General features: G+C 37.3%; 2 protein-coding genes across 3 annotated transcripts; one reads left to right on the top strand and one right to left on the bottom strand.

The window, feature by feature from the left end:
- The first annotated feature begins 370 nt into the window (after window positions 1–370).
- On the top strand, window positions 371–9,040 carry esf1 (ESF1, nucleolar pre-rRNA processing protein, homolog). 2 transcript variants are annotated; one of them, XM_079616399.1, is made up of 14 exons: window positions 371–515; window positions 1,071–1,509; window positions 1,652–1,881; window positions 2,953–3,066; window positions 3,157–3,266; window positions 4,323–4,475; window positions 4,652–4,766; window positions 4,843–5,008; window positions 5,131–5,292; window positions 6,195–6,319; window positions 6,405–6,492; window positions 6,574–6,662; window positions 6,740–6,889; window positions 7,126–9,040. In XM_079616399.1, exons 2-14 carry the CDS (start codon window positions 1,107–1,109, stop codon window positions 7,411–7,413), a joined length of 2,193 nt encoding a protein of 730 aa, XP_079472525.1. In that variant the 5' UTR covers window positions 371–515; window positions 1,071–1,106; the 3' UTR covers window positions 7,414–9,040. The 2 variants fall into 2 exon arrangements, with proteins under 2 accessions (XP_079472525.1, XP_079472526.1); XM_079616400.1 differs by having other exon boundaries at window positions 459–511.
- A 1,512-nt stretch (window positions 9,041–10,552) lies between these two features.
- On the bottom strand, window positions 10,553–17,247 carry btbd3a (BTB (POZ) domain containing 3a). The gene is made up of 5 exons (XM_079616401.1): window positions 17,114–17,247; window positions 16,240–16,435; window positions 16,040–16,130; window positions 14,715–14,833; window positions 10,553–14,338 (listed from the first exon to the last, which is right to left on the bottom strand). Exons 2-5 carry the CDS (start codon window positions 16,380–16,382, stop codon window positions 13,306–13,308), a joined length of 1,386 nt encoding a protein of 461 aa, XP_079472527.1. The 5' UTR covers window positions 16,383–16,435; window positions 17,114–17,247; the 3' UTR covers window positions 10,553–13,305.
- Window positions 17,248–21,049: the final 3,802 nt, after the last annotated feature.

Here is a 21,049-nt window from a genome sequence, read left to right as displayed (position 1 = left end):
TTATTTTAGTAGCTTATCTATTGTAGTTTTTATTCATATTTTGAATGTTTTTATTTCAATTTTGTTTAAAGTTTTTGTGATTTTGTTGTAATTTTTCGAAATATGTCTATAAAGTTATTATATATATATTTTATTTCAGTCATAGTTTTAGTCATTTTAGTGCATCAATTAAAACTAAATAATAACGACAAATGTTGCTTTGTCAACTAGCTGTTTTGTTTTATTTCAGTTAAATGGTTTTATTACAAATAACGAAATTATTTTTTATTTTATTTTAATTTATTATTTTTTACTGTTTAAAATGAAGTACAATACTCCTTACTCAGCTCCCCACAGTCGTATATCAAAGATACAAGGAAGACGCGAGTTCGCGTCTGGTGTGTTTTGAACTTTTCGACGCGCCGTAGGAAAAAGAAGGCGGGGTTTCAAAGAGGTCACGGAAGTAGTATGTAAGCAGTGAAGCATCACGGGAAAACACGTGTGGAGTGGCGCAACATCGCACGAAAAGCCAGTAGGTCAGTGTTGGCCTTTAAATAACTGTTTTATTTGTTGTGGAAATCTGTCGTTTTGTGCTGAATTCTTGTTTCGTGTCCTGTGCTGTAAATGAACGGCATGCTCAATGTTTTAGTTTGTCATTACAGTCAATGGAACAAAACGTGTGCTGTGTAAATCACATACACAATGTAAACAAATACAAAACCATAAAAAGAGCAAGCATATAGCCTATTGACATGTATACATTATAAAATATAATGCTCTGTAATAAATAAATAAATCTACACTAAGGACTGCAGTAAACATAGTGACAACTAGCCCCACTCTACCCTATTTTTCCGTATTTGTCAGTATGTTTTGCTGTAACATCACTTGTTAAAATCAGTAGTTGATTTAGTTTATTTCACTATAAAGAAAACACCCAAGAACCACATTATTTTGGGCTGTCTGCGTAAGAAATATTTCTTGACATTTCTTTAAATGGATATACATTGATTGACAGGTAATTCATATAATTCTAGGCAACTGGTTTTACATGAACCAGAAGTGAACCTCTTTTTTCTTTTTTTCCCCAGGTTAATACTTTCACTCCGTTTTTCCAAATAATCACCATGGCTTCCAAAAACACTGCAAGCGGCGACGACCGCTTCTCCAAGGTTAAGAAGGACCCTCGCTTCTGGGAGATGCCCAACAGAGAGCGCAAGGTCAAGATCGACGAGCGTTTCCAGTCCATGTTCCACGACCAGCGCTTTAAGCTGAAGTACACGGTGGATAAACGCGGCCGACCCGTCAACCACACGACCACCGAGGACCTCAAGCGCTTCTACAAGCTCTCGGACTCCGAGGAGGAGGACGAGAAGACAGAGAAGGAACAGAAATCTAATGAGGAACCTCAGGTTGAGGATGAAGATGAGAGTGATGAATCTGAGGAGGAGGAAGAAGCCGAGACGGTCCTGAAGTCAGCGAAGAAAAGTAAAGAGCCGCTGATAAAGGGAGTGAGAGTGTTTGAAGAAGGTACTGTGGATTTACTGAATTCATGTTTTGTTTTGCATATTGTTTGTTTTGGATGTCATTTTGATAAGTGTGTTTATACATTCTTGAGGGGTGTTCGTTTATGTTATTTATGGATTGAGACCATTTTTATTGGTTTTATCAGATGAAGACGAGAGGTCTGGTGTTGAAGAGGATGAAGAAGGTGGTTCTTCTGAAGGTGAGGATGAGGAGAGCGAGTCAGATGAAGACGACGAGAAAGGACCTGATCTGGCCAGAGGGAAGGGGAACGTTGAGACCAGCTCTGATGAAGATGATGATGAAGATGAGCTGGAGGAAGAGGAGATTGAGCATAACTGGGGAGATATGTGTAAAGATGCTCCACGCGGGGACAATGTGAGATTTCATCCAAACACTTTATTAATCATACACACTACCGTTCAAACGTTTGGAGTCCGTAAGAGTTTTGAATTTTTTTGCTCACCAGGGCGGCATTTATTTGATCAAAAATACAGTAAAAAAAACTGTAATATTGTGAAATATTACTACAATTGTAAATAACTGTTTTCAATTAGAATATATAGTCAAATGTAATGTATTGCTGTGATCAAAGCTGCATATTCAGCATCATTACTCCAGTCTTCAGTGTCACATGATCCTTCAGAAATCACTCTGATATGATGATTTGATGCTCAAGAAACATTTCTGATTATTATCAATGTTGAAAACAGTTGTGCTGCTTCATATGTGTGAAATAGAAAATCTTTAGTAACATTATAAATGTCTTTACTGTCACTTTTGATCAGTTTAAACTTTAATACATCCTTACTAAATAACAGTATTAATTTTTTTTAAAGAAAAATCTTACTGACTTTTGAACGTTAGTATATTTATTAAATGAAAATTGTATATTTTTGTGTTATATATAATATAGTTAACATAATTTATATTATATTAAAATTGAAAATAATAAAAGAAAAAAATATAACATGTTCCCCTCCAAATTAATCTTTTAGCATAATGCAATTGAATTACTTTAAAAAAGGTATTTATACAGGTAAAACTCAAAATTTTAATGAAATTTGAATATGGTGCAAAAGTTAATTTAATTCAGTAATTCAACTTAAAAGGTGAAACTAATATATTATATAGACTCATTACATGCAAAGTGAGATATTTCAAGCCTTTATTTGTTATAATTTTGATGATTATGGCTTACAGCTTATGAAAACCCCAAATTCAAAATTAGAATATTGTGAAAAGGGTTTCATAAGCTGTAAGCCAGAATAATCAAAATTATAACACATAAAGGCTTGAAATATCTCACTTTGCATGTAATGAGTCTATATAATATATTAGTTTCACCTTTTAAGTTGAATTACTGAATTAAATTAACTTTTGCACCATATTCAAATTTTTTCAAATGTATGTACATCATGTATCATGTGTGTTATTTTCTGTGTTTAGACTTCCCAGCGGTTGGCAGTTTGTAACATTGACTGGGACAGACTGAAAGCTAAAGATCTGCTGGCTCTCTTCAATTCGTTCAAGCCCAAAGAAGGCGTCGTGCTGTCAGTAACGGTAGCTATCCCCTCTCTTCCTCCCACAATCCCTTTATCTCTTCCGTTCGCACTGCAGCTGTGAGTCTGAATGGTTGTCATGATTTGCCAGATCTACCCGTCGGAGTTTGGGAGGGAGAGGATGAGTGCAGAACAGACCCAGGGTCCGCTGGAGCTCACCAGCCTCCCGGACGACCCCGACGCAGACACAGAGGAGCAAAGGTACCGCTTTCAGCGCCTCTTATTGGGCTTTACAGCAACAAACTTATTCACAAAAAATGTGTCCTAGACGGCTAAACATACTTCTAATTCTTTCAATACTAAAAACCGGACTATAAAAATATTTCAGTCTGATTAAAATGTGACTTTTTCACCCAGTGCTGTGTGTGTGTTTATGGTTATCAGAGTAGTGTGTGCTAGGGCTGCACAATATATCCAAATATCGCAAATGTATATATCGCTGTATGCATATCGCAACGGCTTGCAATAACTGGGGTAGCTTAAATAAGAATCAGTATATATTTAATTCATACAGTGAAAACTAAGCCGTGTTTTATTTTTACATTTGATTATTCAGTTTCTGTTGTTAAATAAACCTAATGTAGGCCTTCCTGAAACCCTACACCCAGTGGTTTACACTGATGTTAAAATACACTTCTTCATGTTTTCTTATCATTTTAAAGATAATTTAAGTTTATTTTACACACTTTAAGCATTATCGTATCGCAAATCGAATATTGCATTATTTAATGAGTTTTTGCATATTGCATTTTTCTTCAATATCGTGCAGCCCTAGTGTTCGCTGTGTTGCACTATTCATTGATGGATCAAAAAAGTGATCAAACGCTTTAAGCTGTAATGCCATTAAAGAAGTTTGGGTCTAATTTATTTTTCATTGAAATTAATCAATTTATCATGTGACACTGAAGACTGGAGTAATGATTCTGAAAATTCAGCTTTGATTACGTGAATGAACTACATTTTACATGGAAAACTGTTATTTTAAATTGTACGAATATTTCACAATATTACAGTTTTTACTCTATTTTTGATCAAATAAATGCAACCGTGTTGAGTATAAAAGAGTTGTTTTAAAATGAATGGCATTGTATAACTGTATATTTCACCCGTTTGATATTTCATGTCTTCTATTTTTATATTCACTCTGAATGGTTTTAAAGGACAGTGTTATATTTTTCCGATCAGAGGGGAAACCATCATTTGAGCCAATTATTTCAGCCCAGTGTTTTACGATGAAGGTCTTCCATGTGTTTTCAGGATCTGCCGGGAGAAAGTGCGTGACTATCAGTTCAAGCGTCTGAAGTATTACTACGCCGTGGTGGAGTGTGACTCCGTCGAAACGGCGGTGAAGATTTACGAGGAGTGTGACGGCCTGGAGTACGAGAGCAGCTGCTCCACCATCGACCTGCGGTGAGTCCCTCACGTTCCCAGACGCATTCAATCAAAACCTCGGCTGTTTAAAACTGAATTAAATCTGATTACATTTCTAAGAACTTAGCACTTGATTTAAAAAAAATAAGTATTATCTCAGAGATTTATTTGCCAGTTGTCGTTGGTTCATGTTGGTGTCTGTGGGCATTTTCCAGGTTCATCCCTGATGACGTGACGTTTGACGATGAGCCGAAGGACAGAGCGACTGATGTGGATTATGGTTCCTACAAGCCCAAACTCTTCACATCGGCGGCCACCACCACAGCCAAGGTCTGTCACACTGAACACTACACAAGGTCTGAGCGCCTGAACTCGGTGTATAGTAACGTCTGCTGTCCGTCATCAGGTTGAGCTGACGTGGGATGAAACGGATCACGACCGGGTCACGGCTCTCTGCCGGAAGTTCAATAAGGACGAGCTGTTGGACATGGACTTCAAGGCTTACCTGGCCTCCTCCAGCGAGGAAGAAGAGGAGGAGGAGGAGGAGGAGGAGGAGAAGGAACGGACAGAAGGTGAGTGATGATGACTAAACTCATCTATCGTATGGAAAAGAGCAGCTGTTAAACATCTCCTTGTGCAGGTGAACTTGTAAGTCTGGCTGTCTTTGAGATGTTTTGTTGTCTCGAATGTCCAGCTGAGGAGCCGGCTCAGCCTCTCCCTGAGGAGAAGAAGGGCAGGAAGGGGAAGAAGAGCGCAGAGCAGATCGCCAAATACAGAGATCTACTGAAGGGCATTCAGGAGGACAAAGACAAGGGGAATGATGGAGCCATGGACATGGAGATCACATGGGTACCAGGTATCAGAGATACTCTCCTCCTCACCTAAAAAGTTGATTAAGTGTTATGTTTTATATAATTTTTTTTATATTAATTTATTTTTAAAAGAACATATTTTACATTATTTTACACCTATTCATATTATAATAAATATTCTTTATTTAATAAAATGCAAAAAAATATATAAAATAATTATGTACATTAAAAATGTAAATGTTTTAATGATTGCAGAAAACTATTCTCTATGTATTATTGTTTAATTATATATAAGCATAGTATTATATATAAGTATTTTGTTTTATGTTTAATTATATGATATATATATATATAATATATATATTTAATTATATTATTAATGGTATATATTTTAAGTAAATATAATAAATATGTACATGAATGTGTGAATAAAATATATCATGTAAAATGAACAGAATAATATATATACATATATAAAAATGCTTTATGACTAGACATATGTTTTTAATTGTAGATATAAACACACACATTATAAATATATGTGTGTATAAATGCATGTATGTAAATATAAACTATTACAAACAAAATAAATATATGATAATTATATATATAATTATAAAAGATGTATATATATATATTTATATTATAGTATGCATTATATATATATATATTATAATTGTTTATAATTATATTATTAATATAATATATATTTTAAGTAAATATAATAAATATGTACATAAGTGTAAACAAAATAATATAATATACAATTAACAAAATAATATAAATATACATATATAAAATGCTACATAATTTTTTTAAATATTTTTTATTATATATAAACACACACAAATATATATATATATACATATATATAAAGTAAATATAAACTATCAAAAAATTTTTATATATATATACGTTAATGTTCATGTTATTTGATTGTTTTTAGGACTGAAAGAAACAACTGAGAAGCTTGTGAAGAAGAAAATGATGGGCAAAGATGTTCTGTCACCGTGGGAGGAATATCTGCAGAAGAAAAAGGAGAAAAAGAAAGAGAAGAGGAAAGGAAAGAAGGTAAAGTGTCACTGAGGAATAATCTTTCCGTTTGCCCTTCATTTCTGTGCTTCTGACTCACTCATACACCGTCTTTCTGGTGCAGGAGGCGGAGCCTGGGATCAGTGATGATGAACTTCCTGCTGATGTTGACCTCAACGACCCCTTCTTCACAGAGGAGCTCGGCGCGACAGGTTAGCCTGCGCTTTATTCCCCTCACACTTCAACACATTTAACATGAGGGAGATTAAACGATGAGGTCAATCCTATTGCAGAATCCCTGGACAACAAAAAGACCAAGAAGAGCAGGAAGAAGGATGAGGAGAGGACACCAGAAGAACAGGAAGAGCTGGAGAGACGGAGGGTACGTTTCTGTCACAACGTGTGTTTCTGGGTAATGTGGTAATGTGTCGTGATTACCAACTGTGTCGTGATCTCCAGGCTGAGATGGAGCTGCTGATGGCTGACGATGAAGACGACAAGCACAAACATTTCAACTACGACAAGATCGTGGAGAACCAGAACCTGAGCAAGAAGAAGAGGAAGAAGCTCCTGAAGAGCGCCACGCCACTGGAGAACGACGAGTTCAAGGTCAGAGTCTCAAAACATCACTTTCACTCTTTTAGATTATCAGGAGAGAGAAATATTTGTGTTTTGTGTGTGTGTGTGTGTGTGTGTGTGTGTGTGTGTGTGTGTGTGTGTGTGTGTGTGTGTGTGTGTGTGTGTGTGTGTGTGACTCACTGAATCAGAGTTTTGAATCAATTCTCTGAACTGATTCTGTAAAATGAATCAAACTTGCCAACTCTAACTCTGCCATGGTTCTCCAGGTGGACGTTCACGACCCGCGCTTCCAGTCTATGTTCACGTCCCATCTTTACAACCTGGACCCATCCGACCCGGCCTACAAAAAGACCAAAGCAACGCAGAGCATCTTAGAGGAGAAACTGCGGCGCAGAGAGGAGGAGGAGACGCTGAAGAGCAGAGTCACACCGAAGATCACAGCAGAGACTTCATCCGCCGCTAAAGTCATGGACCCGAATTTATCACTGCTCGTCAAATCCATAAAGAACAAAACCCAACAGTTTCAAGCGCGCAAGAAACAAAAGACAAAGTAGACTGAGAACGAGAGTGATGCCTTTTTGCTTTGCCTGATAGAAGACAGAATGAAAAGTTGTTTGATAATGAACTTCATATTTTGTTTGCAATATGATTAGTGCTGCTATAAAATCATCTCCTAGTTCAAAGTCATTAAAACATCTATTCAGACTTTCATGCTTGACATGCCGTTTTTGGACCAAACATCATGGGTTTTTTACTGAAATTTTTATTCTGCAGAACACACTTTTTTATATATTATTTTTTAATAAGAGTGTCTATTATTGTGTCTCGGAGTGTCACAAAGTGTCTCGGAGATGTTGCGGCAGTTCTTCTGGATTTAATCTGTCTCAGTTTTTTTCTGTTTCTTCATGTAATCACAGATGGACTTGATGATGGTGAGATCAGCTCATACCGGCTGTTGTCAGACTCCTTGTGCATACAACAATCTCACTAGATTATTACAATTAATGGCAAAAGGAATGTTTGGAAATGTAAACTAATATTTTCTACTAACTACAGCAAAATATATAAATATAGCTGCAAACAGCAATTGACCGTTCGCAAAGACCCGCCCCCTTTAGTTACTGTTGCTAAGTCCGACAAGCGACGCCGCTCTCACGCCCCACACACCATGTTCTCACGCAGTGAACAATACATCGCGGAGCAGAGAGGAGACTGACAACGCGCTGACAGACAGGACAGACCAGGTTACTTTTGATATTAAATAAAGTCTCAACCTTCAAATTTGGTCATTTTTTAAAGAAATGTAAACAATAAATACCGTTTTGTGGCTCTTTAATGTGTGTGACAGATCGCTGTAGAGCATCAGTTAAAGCTGCTCATGAACCGATCATCACTTCCCTCTAGTTAATTTATAGCATAAATTAAACATGAATGAAAATCCGAAGGAATGTTGTTTTAACCGCGGAAAGGCGTCAGTACACTCCGCTTTTCAAGTTCAAATCCTCCAACGTTAATCTACTAACTCTCCTGACTGCTTTGTCGGACATTACCGGAGAAATGGCGGCTTATGATTGGTCAGATCGCCTGTCAATCATACTCCATGCGAAGGTACAATTATCAGGGCCAAGCACAACAGAAGCAAGTAGCAGACCAACTGCAAAAATGAGTAAATAAAGACATTTGGGGACAATTTTGAGCAAAAAGGTTCACAACCCATAACTGAGTTGTAATAAGATATATGTTTATAATATAATTTCATAAAAACATTTTTGAAACTTTCTGAGTACCTTCAGGGCATGGTGCCGAAGAAACATACTGAGTTTTGTAAAGATATACCAATGCGTACTTTGTAAACTATAATATGCAAAACCATTGCAGTTACAGTTGTGTAATTAAAATGGCGGCCATGTTTTTCAAGGTAGGCTACACCAATGTCCTAATGGACTATGATAGCAACTGAGACAAAGACACTGCATGCCAATTTTGAAGTTCAGACCAACGGTACTGTAGTTAGAGCCAATTTCATGTTTTGTTCAATTATAGTGCCAACAACTGGTGCAGTCCCACCACTTTTTTTGTGTGTTTCCGTCAAATTTGGTAAAAATATCTCATTTCGTTTAGGAGTTATAGATTAGACATGTACTGTATATGTATGAGTACATAAAAAATGACCCATGCATGACTTTGATTGCATTTTTTTGCCACTTGGCATTTGGGCTTATATAGCTTATGAACATATAGATTAAAAAACACGTCTCAAGACATTGCGCTTTTCCCAATACCACTGCCCGCGGGTCTTGCGTTTTTCAAAGGAAAAAAGCGTTCTGTGTGAACGAGCCCTTACTCCCTAAAAAGTAACTACCGGTAATTGTGATGTTACTTTTTTTTTTGCCTGACTTTCTCAAGTTTTTTTGCTGCCTGTTTGAACAAAGCCAAAAATACTTCAGAGTGACACTTTTACTGAAAGACAAGACTGTAAAAACTGGAGTTAAAGTTAGCTTTATTCATAATGACACAAAACGCTGCCCACACATTCAAATAAGTCTGTTGGCACTTTCACAGGCACCTCATTTTCGACATAACAGAAGACACAGGCTTGTCTCGTGTGCAGTATATCTAAATACAGCTGTGACTGAATGAAAACCTGATCACACTTACAATCCCAGTGAAGTGACCAGTGTTCGGAGCATGTATATCAATTCATGGTCCAGGAATAGAAAGTGTACATGTAAGAACGGCTTGGGTAGTTCACACCATTAGACCCAATCCAGAAAAGGCACAAATTGCAGATTTTAAGTTTGATTTTGACCAAGTAACGTGAAACTCCAGTCTGGATCACAATGGAGCATTTCAAGAGAGAAACCAAACAGAATGAAATGATTGTGCCACAGTGTTAAAAAACAACAACTACTTGATGAGAAATAGTGCAATTAAAGTTTGACATCGACATGTACGTCCTCTGAAAGAGCTCGAGGGGAGTCTCGTGTTTCAGGTTGGGATTTTTCTTCCCATTTTATGGCAATTTTTTTTGGGAAAAAGTGTCAGAACACCTCGAGTTGTGCACCAAAGTTTAATACTTGAATAAAATCCATCTAAGTTTGAGCAATAGTAATAGTGATGATTTTTGTCTTCACCGGCACCACTATTTATCTCTCTCCTAGTCTTTGTAAAACCCCTTTTAACTTCACGCCACTAACATACAATATTGTGTTGCACCAAAATGCTATAAAATATAGGATTACATGAATATTACGTAGAGAAAATAAGTTCTTGGGGAAACGCTCCAGGACAAATTGTGCTTCACGTGTCGAGTAAAAAAATTATACAAATACTTTAGAGTTCAGTAAAATACAGTTTCATTACGATACAACGCACAAAGTGATACAAATATGATTTTGTAGAATAAACCAAGCGTGTGACTTAAAAGATATTAAATCGTCTTTCTCACAAAGAATCACAACATGTCTGCTGTTAGTCAGAGCACATAGATATATACACTAGACGTCGCCTTGGGGTTCTAAGCATGCGTCAAAACCGCCGCCATCTTGGAACAGGGGTCTTGTCATAGGAAGTAGCTAGGTAACGCTTGTACTTCGAATTCATGGATGATGCCGGACTTTTGTGCTGCGTATGGATGTTCACACGAACGAAATCTGAACTAGGAAGAATGTTTAAAAAAATAAATAAAAAAAATTCTTCTTCTCTGGACTCAATGATAAATACATGTCTGATCGTTGGAACGAACCAAAAAAAACATGACGATTTATGGTGATTTTATTTCCGTTAGACCTTTGCCTACATTGACGCTGATGCATTAAAGAGGAGGGGCTTCCCTGTTCCATGATGGCGGCTCTATTGACGCATTCGTTCTAATGAACTGCCGTAGCCAAGGCAACATCTAGTGTATATATCTATGGTCAGAGCAGACGGTAAACATCAACGGAATGATAGTTCAGCTTCAGTCACTCACGAGATAATCTATCACGTGACCTGTAAAACTAAAGACCTCGCATCTAGAGGGTTTTAGTGTTTTACCAACACTCACTTCATGAGGATTAACGCGATCTATTTGCGTTTAAACTGTTAAGATTTAGATGTACGTTCAGCAGACTTCTTCTTACTGAAGACATTTTCATGAATGCTTTGAGACAAAGATCTATCCAGCTAAATCAGTGGATCTTAGGGTATGTCTACACGTCAACGATGTACTAAAAATGGAAACGTTTTTCCTTTGTGGTTTTCGCGAACAAATGACAATATTATCAAACGATCTTCGTTCACGCGGATACGCGAAAACGACTAAAAACGCTGCTTCCTTTCAGTAAACCGACCACCACATTCCAAAGTCATAAAGAAATTAAAACAATTTACACTTCACTAGGAATAACGGCCATTTTAATAATGGTTACCTTTCTGAAATAAGACATCCTTTAATACTAAGCTTGCACTTTGAGGGTACGTTTACACGACAGCGATGTACTTAAAACGGAAAGCTTTTTTTCTTTGTACAGACGACAATATTCGGATCCGTGAAAACGACTAAAAACGCTGTATTCTGCTGCCAGGCCAGTAGGTGGCGATGCCACTTTGTGAAGTAACACTACAGCATAATAGCTATGTTTCCGTCCACACGTTTTTATCAGAATGAAGTGATATCGAATAAAAAATGCCTTATGGAAACAGTAAAATTCGATTGAATTTCATGAATATCGACTCAAATGAAATACGTTCGGTCTCATCGGATTTTATCTTTATCGATAAACGCTGATGGAAACGTTATTTGCCGAATAAATAATGAATTGCATTTTGTCTAGCAAAACTTTGTTCGCAAATGTTGGCTTGAATGTTGTGCGATTCAGTGCGAAAATGAATGGAAACACCTTAAAATGTCTCAAATCAATTTGATATACCAATTTGATCGCAAAACACCATGTGACGTCAATACGCACAGGTTTTTATTCGCTTTAAAGCCGTTGGATGGAAACACAATTTCAACAGCTTTATTCGCATGAGTTTTTTACCGAACTTCAGATAATTCGATTGACAAGTGGATGGAAACTTAGCTATACACTGAACACACAAGCGCATAATGTCACCGTTTTCACAGATTCACGTTTTTTTTGTAGTTGTAAAACTTGCACTTTGAAACCCGCTTTCAAAAGTATGAATTTTTAGGCCACCAAAACGCCGCTGTCGTGTAAATGAACGGTCAAAGCGGGAGAAACACAGTTTCTCGTTTTCAGTTGAAAACGGTGTCGTGTAAACGGCCCCTTAATCTCGGCTCTTAGCAAAATACGTCACGCACAATGAAAATTAGGTCATTTGCTCAAGCTCATGTCATCTATTTGACTTGTGCTTTCTGTGAGGAAATTCACTATTAATTGAAAATCATTCCCTCCAATCTCATTAGCATATGCATATTTAAACTTGGCCAAACTCGCAATAACCAATTGCCTTCGGCTTCAACAATGTCAAACATTGCAAGACACGTCTTGACACCAGAGATAGCTTGATTTGCGAGATAGGAAACTAGATTTGAGAGCTTGAGGGCCTCAACTGACCAACAAACTTATTATCAAATAATAACTTGCACAACTGTTCAAAAGTTTGGGTTCAGTAATTTAAAAAAAAAAAGTTTTTGAAAGAATACTCTTCTACTCACCAAAGCTATTTGATCAGTGAACATAGTAAATATTGTGAAATATTATTACAGTTTAAAATAACTGTTTTCTATTTAAACATATTTTAAAATGTAATTTATTCCTGTGACCAAAGCTGAATTTTCAGCATCATTACTCCAGTCCTCAGTGTCACATGATCCTTCAGAAATCATTCTAATATGATGAAACATTTCTGATTATTATCAATGTTGAAAACAGTTGTGCTGCTTCATATTTTCATGGAAACCATGACATTGTTTTTCAGGATTTTTTAGAAAGTTAAAAAGAACAGCAGAATATAAATCTTTTATAACATTATTAATGTATTTACTGTCAATTTTGATCAATTTAATGCATCTTTGCTGAATAGAAGTATTAATTTCTGTCAAAAAAATTGATGAAATCTTACTGACCCCAAGCTTTTGTACAGTAGTGTAAATTTCACAGTGTATATTATAGCGCACACAGTTCATAGTCATATGAACCACTTTTAAGATGTATTAAAGTTGTTTTTGTAGCTCTTTCTGAAGCCTGACAGCCCTGACCTGGGTGAAGAATAGCATGAGCTACAGAAGAAATAAAGTCGTACACATTTAGAAGGACATGAGGGTGAGTAAATGACTGAGTTTTCATTTTCAGGTGCACTAATGCTTATCATATAGTCTATAAGGATTGTCAGGAATCTAATTCTTTTTGTAGCCTTTGTGCAAAATCTGAGCAGCACTTCATTAGCGAAAAAACAACAACGTTGGTTTCTGATTAATCAGTTGTGAACGGGACGCTCTCTCAAGCATAAAATATGAGTTCAGGTATCTGCCCCCCCTGCACACCCGTCCCGTTGGTGCTGTCCGAGGAGCACTGGAACTGGAAGGTCACCTTCCCGCACTGGACCTCCGTCATGCCCTCCTGGCCGAAATAACTCAGCTCGTTCCCGTCCAGAACCACGCTGGCCGTGTAGAACGTGTCGGGTTCGATCTGCACCGGGTACTCGAAGAACACGGGGAAGGTGTTGCTGGAGCCGTCGGAGAAGTATTTGATGATGGCGACGCCGAGCGTCACGCCTTGCCGCTTCAGCTCGATCTTGGCCTGGTACTCGGCCGAACCGCAGCTGGAGCCGTACAACCCGAACCCGGCGATGAAGACGCGCTTGTCCACGGCGAACTGGATGCTGTCGCAGCGCCCGCGGTACCGCCACTGATTGCTCCGGTACGCGCACGACTGAAAGCGGTGGCACTTCTGCGGCGTCAACCCTTTCCGTGGTTTGCAGACGAACTTCAGCTCTGGTTTCTTGGCCGCCGTGTACCACAAGAAAATGTCGTTGGTCTCGGTGAGCGTCAACACGCCCGACTGCGCAACGCCGTTAGCGAAATCATCAAGCGCCATCGCCGGGATCCGTATCAGATAGATGGACTTTCCCAAAACAAGCCGTTTGTTCTCGATGGTGGGCTGGAGTTCCTGTCGTTGGCACTCGGCCTCCGCCCAGCTCAACGCCGCGTCGAACACCACCATCTCCTTGGCGTTGAGCGTCTCGCGCCGAAGGATGCTCTCTAGAGTCTGCGTGTCGATGTCGCAGAATCCCTCGGAGCGGAGGGCGAGTTCGGCCTGCGCGTCGATGACCTCCCAGCAGCGCTGAGTGAGGTCGGGCTCCTCGAAGAGGCAGCTCTGAGAGAGCAGGACGCAGGCGTTTCGAGCGCTCAGGCTCGTCTCCAGGAAGTTGACGCAAGCGCGGGCCAAGTGGGGAACGATGTATTTTTTGGCGGCGTACAGTGTGGCGAGGACGGTGTCTGCACACAGGTCGATCTCGTCACAGTAGATATACCTGACAACAGAGAGCAACGTTATTCTACTCAATGCTGCTGTCATTGAAGCAAATGAGACGCACACCAAATACTAACATTCTGAAATTCACTTTAATTGTTATGCTAATGAAAATATAATTTGTAATGGCATATTAGATTTATAAATAAATGTAATTATTGTAAAATTACATTATAATTTTAGTTTTTTAAATATTAGGGGGAAAAAACATTTCACTAGTGATTATTATTATAATCACTAGTGAATATGAATACTAATATGATATATTCTCTAGTGTATTCTATAAAACCCTATGGCATCAATCAATTGCGTCTTTTAATTGATGTTTATTAGTTTTGTGGCTATGTACAGTATATGCTAGAGACTGAAAGTCATACTTTAGCATGGCCAGGAACGAAGGTGGCTCCACATCAGGGATCCGGATCTCATCCTTATCTTCCGCCAGTTCTCCGTAGAACATGGCATGAAATACAGAACTGCCCACAGCCAGGACATACTGAAGAGAGAGAGACAATGGATCATGAGCATCAATCAAAGATTATGAGCATCACTCATTTTCAGTTTTATTCATTCCTGCATTTTCTAACAGTGAATCTCATGAAACCTGTAACCAATGTCCCTGTCCCAATTTTATTTTATTATTTACATATATATATATATGTCAATATTCATATATATTTCACATTTGGCAGCAGGTGTATTAGGCTGCTTTGATCCATTATACAGTAACATAGGTTTTCTTTCTCAATTGTTTGCGTTCACTTAAAACAAAACTGACTGCGTTTACGTGAATACTCACCAAGATCGGCATTTTTACATTATTTTGTGTGTATTCGACTGTTTAAGCGCAATAAGCAGCGAAAAATAGCTCAATTTAGTCCTGAAAGACAGCTTTATGTGCCTCACTTTGGGTGAGAGAACAAAATCTGCAGAATGAGTCAAATTTTGCACAATCCCACACCGAAATTCAAGCCTTGTAACACCATCAATATTCATCCGGAGCAAATGAAACGAGTGAGTGAGGAGAGGCCTTTTGTGTAACTCGCTGACGGAGAGACTAGAGAGCGAGAGCGCACAGCTGGTATACACCCACATCTGGCGGATTGACGGGTGTTCATGTCAAGCCCTCTATATATTGCATTAAGAAAATTTAACAAACGTAAATATCTCTAATTAAAATAATTAGAGATTTAATACTTAATTTCTAATCGGACAATCTAATTTCTTGTATTTATAAATTACTTATATATAATATAATTCAAAGGGCATGGTTCGACTCTGACCCAGTTTGTTTGCTCGTTTCCAAGGCTGCGATACGCTGTGTTTCCTGCCAACTGGCAACCCACGGTGTCGAAATGCTATTGGGTGAACTGGCAGTGGGCGGAGTCACACAGACCAAAACAAAACCCGACTGACAACACGGAACGTGTAAAATAATAAGTAAAATAACTGGCTGTAGAAGTGTTTTTCAGAGACACGAGTATGTGAACTTAGCATGTTTCCTAAATATCTGCAAACATATTATGGTATTTTTATGCTTTAGTAGAGTGAAAAAGTTACATACAGCACCTTTAAGTCGCTTTGGATAAAAGCCATCTGTCAAATGCATACATGTTTACATGAGATTCACCATTCTGCAACAAACTGGAGTGATGAGATGCCCATATTTTTGTTGCACGGCTGAACGGTGGTGATTCTGTACCTTGTGTCCCGGCACTCTCTGGGTTCCTCCAGGAGGCCCCACCACAAAATGAATATCGGCCATCAGCTCGTTGTTGAACATGACTGAGTTTCTGCACGGGACAAATGAATAATGAAAAGACCTTTTAGCCATCGGTGCAACATCACATGCTGTCTAGGGTAGGCAGCACACTAGGCAGTGGAAGAGAAAGAGTGAATTACCTCTCTCTGATCGTGGGATACAAGCCTTGCCAGTTACATCCCTGAATAGTGTTGTTGTTGCTGACGTTCTGCTGATGGTACTGTTGGACAGCGTTGGCTGTGACAGCGGGCAGTTTTTTGGCAGGAAACAGCTCAGCGGCCATTTTACCAACACGTCAATTAATCAGGAGGATTTCATGGCAGAGGATCTGGCAACCTGGAAAAGATTAGAATATAACATATTATATTAATATACCATAACATGATATTGTGATATAACATAACATGTTATTATAATATAACATATATGTTATATTATGTTTTTAATATAACATCTGAATATAAATACTTGAAATGTAATATTTTTTATACATTTAATGTGACTATTAATCTTAACTGCCATTAGTAACCAATTTCATTGTTGACTGTCATAATCTCATTGCTGTCATTAGTCTTTTTGATTTGGTTTTTCTCATGCATGCTGTCTCCAACTCGTATATTAGAAGTATAATAATTTATACTTTTTTATTTATTTATACGAAGCAGTTCACATACGAAACGAAGTTAATTCACATGCATTGCTGGACTCACATAAACACAGTTAGCAATCACAGCTAAAGCTGCGATAATCATCCAAATACACATATGATATAACTGTAGCAAATATTGTTAAACGAGGGTTTAAATGATCCAGATGCACATGCATGTAGTAAATACTTTGATATCGGTCAATAACAGATGCTGATCGGAATTGAGATGCAAGCAACAGGAAATAAACAAAAAGAGCCACCGGGCTCACAAACCTAAAAAATAAACCACACAAAACAGCACACTAAAAGACCGTCACGAAATGCCAACGCTCATCAACCAATGACAGTTCAATAGTCGTAATTACCAGAGGCTGATTAATGCAGGAGGTTTAAAGAGCGTGAAGAAAGTTTGCAGCTGGTTTGCACATCAACAACATCCTCCATGATCGGAGGATCCGCCTGACGGACTGCGCATGCGCCATACAAGCAAGAAGAAGAAGAAGAAGAAGAAGAAGAAGAAGATAAATACTACTAACTTTTCATGCTTTATTCTTTTATTTATACATTTATTCAATTATTATTATTATTTTTTGCCCGTTGAAGAATAATTAGAATATTTTATTTGAGGTACGTTAATGTTTAGAGACTAAAAGTGGTGGTTGACTAAGAAAATTGGTTCCCACACAATAAAATATTTGCAACATTGTAAGCAAAATTGCTCCCAAATGATTTACTTACCAAAGAAAAAAATTAAGAAAATAAAATATTTTTTAAAAAGAGAACAATATGTTTTATTGATGCTGCTGGAGCGAATGAAGACCAGCAGGTGGCACTCGACGCTAACTTTTTCTTAAATCTTTATAATGACGTCTGTCCTCGTTATAATCTATGGTTATAATGACGTCTGTGTTATAATCAATGACGTCTGTCCTTTATGTCCAAATTGAGGTATACATGATTTTTTATTTTATTTTACGTTAAATATATATATTTTTATTTGTCATAATATTATAATTGCTCTATTTTAATGTAATGTTTTGTATATTTACATATTCTGCACTGTAAAACTCATAATTAAATGTTTAGCCCACTTTTGACTTTAATTGTTGATGAAGCAAATCAAGCTGAAAATACATTATAAATTATATCAGTAACCTATATTTCATTTTATGTCCTCAGTTGGTCCTCTTCTACATCGATGTAAGAGTTTTGATCTGTGTAGCAAAGTCTCCAGTTTGCCAGCCGTAACAAGGGAATTAATGGATAATTCTAATATACAAGAAAAGCCCATAAATAATGGGCAAGGCTATCTAATAATATTTTTAAAGTACAGTTGCAAATAATTGTAAACTTGCATGTTTGAATCTAGTCTCTCTTGCCATCATTGACAAACATGCATTAAAAGGTTATTGGATTTTTGCACCTTACACACACAGACATCTATTATCCTAACCATCCTAACCATCTTCAACCTTAAACAGAGGTCAGGGTGCGAAATTCACAGACCGCAAAGAATCTCTCTTATTAGCGATAAAATAACAAATATTCAGACGCATCACTGGAATCCCACGGCCAGCAAACCTCTGACTGAACATTGACCCTGAAAAGCAGCTTGACTAGAGCTTAACAGCAAAAACAGTCACAGGAATGCAACGCTGCCCTTGTTGCACTGATGCAAAGGCTTTACGTAATGATTTACTAATTACACTATAGAGGCCTCGGCCGCGGGGGATGCTGGGTAACGGGTCTCTCTCGGTTAGACACCGGCAGGCACCGACCTAATGGAAGGGGTCCATAAAGCAGCACTTTTATTGTCTGGACAATGATTTGTATCTCTCAGACCGATTCTAGGCCATTTAAAAGCTATTTAGAGGGTTTTAAACACAGGAAATGGCCATTGTTTGCCCGTCTACAGTAGTTATGGTCGGCTTGAATGCAAAATTGTTCGTGTGGAGTCTTGCTCTCTGTTTACTCTTCTATTCATAGATCCATTCGGAGACAAACTTTTTGTTTTCCATAAAGTCTGAAATTAAACTTCTGTGGTAAAGCTTGTGAAATGTCATATTGAAATATCAGTTTATTCAAATATCGCTTTGCTTTTATAGGATGGGAATGGTTTATTTGGTTATGGCAGACACTAAAACAGTATGCAAACCAGAATGGGAAGTATTTGGACACTTGTCAACATTTCATTGCATTTGCAAACAAATGCTACAGTTTCTCAGAACTTATTTTAATTTTCAGACTTTTTAGTGAATCTGTGAAGTCAGTTCACACAGGTTTCCAATCAGCAACCTCAAACTATTCTTTTCCCCCATTTATATTTTACCAAATATTTCCGTAACATCTTGATTTTCATAACCAGTACACCCAGCTAACAGGGAATGTTCTGGCAAGGTTCTCTCAATGTGATGAATTAATAACAAAGACTAGAAAGATGGTGCACGGGTGTATTAATTACCTTAATTAATTACTCTTGAAGAAAGCTCAACATGCAATATGGCGGAATAAGTCCCGCCTTCTAAATAAGAGAGACAATCGCCGATTGGTAAAGTCATCGCGTCACTGCAGAAGCTCTGGTTCAGGACTGCGCATGCGTATTAGCTTGGCACATTCTGGAAAAAAAAATGGTTCGAGCGTTTAGAAACACATTTTATGAGACAGTTGTTGTCAGATTTCATTGGGGATTTCATATATGAAATTTAATCGTAAGCTTGGCGAATAGTTTTGGAGATTGTTATGTTTTACCATTCAAAGAGATAGGAGCTCCATTTGCATATCCGCGACCGCGAGGCGTTTCAAAGATGGCCGCCGAGTGAAATGTCTTGTCTTAAAGGGACTTCGACTAATATTCTTCCAGGTAGACTAATAGAATGTTCATTCAAAGTTATTTAATACATTAGCACAAATATGCTGTCAACCACAGCTCATTATCTGGTTACTCAAATATTAATTGCAAATACAGTGGCTCCAAAAAGTTAGCCTACTATTACTTAAAAGATATAGCCTAAAGTTACTTAGACCACACTTAAAAATGTCAGGAAATCATACAGATAAGAAAATAGCAAACTAAAGGACATATATTTTAAAGAAAAACAGCACAAGCACACAACAGTGCGTACCATCGCAAAACCGTTTGTCCTTTGTGATCGGATGCAAAACATTTTGTGAAACATAATTTTTCCTCCAATCTCCTATTTTTTTCCTTCACTTTGTCCCTTTAGGGGCTCCATATGAAACAATTAGTAACATTTTATTTAAAAAATGTTAGGAAACATCCATGAACAATGTATATATAATGTTTTAAATATAACATAATATATGCAAGTAGAGATTTTGTATAATTTTTGATGAATGTCGGCTGCTAATAAAATCCAATGTTCTCTTTTTCCTCTGTATAGTGAGCGGCGCTGATTTATGCCTCAAGTGTATTGTGGGATATCAGAGTCTCTGAACACGGGGTTGGTAAGACTTTTCCTACTCATGTTGATTTAAGTTTGACCTTTGTGTGTTTTTCCTTCCTCTATTAGATTATATAACATTATTATATTATGATTTTAGAACATTGCACAAAACATCTATGCGCTTGTGATATTGCTTATCATTTCAGCCCACAATAGAACACTTGTTGTTATTGTGATATGACATAATGAGATTCTGTTCATGAATATCAAATTTCATTGCCACATGGAAATAGAAACACTTCCACTATATATATATATATATATATATATATATATATATATATATATATATATGCCATATATTTTAAATAATATAGGCTATACACAGTAGTGGCCAAAATTGATGTCCAGAGTGGATATTGGTTTCTAATGACCCTACAAGTTTGATTAAACTATCAAAATATGAAGAAAATATTTAATATTTGTAAATATTTTAAATATGAGGGAAGAACAAAACACTAAACTTGGTTCTGACTAAATTATTTGGCAAAAACTATGTTTTCTGCATGTGTTCATATTCATCATTTCTTTGTATGACAGTCTGGCCAAAATGTATATGTCCGCATAATTCTGCATGTTTCATTGCATTATGACAATTAAAACAACTAACTCCCAGCACAACTACACAATATGCTTACAAAATCTGAAACACATTTTGAATAATATTTGAATATATGGTGAAGATGCCAATTTCCCTATAGGCTGGATATCACTTTTGGCCACTACTGTATATACAGTAGGTGTTCATCACGTTAATATGAGCATGTTATATATATTTGACCATTGAAAAGTGTGCACTTTATTTTTTATTTATTTTTATCTCCCAACCCTATTTTT

This window comes from Phoxinus phoxinus (genome assembly GCF_949152265.1).
Source record: "Phoxinus phoxinus genome assembly, chromosome: 6".
NCBI lineage: Eukaryota > Metazoa > Chordata > Actinopteri > Cypriniformes > Leuciscidae > Phoxinus > Phoxinus phoxinus.
This window is presented reverse-complemented; position numbering and strand designations above follow the sequence as displayed.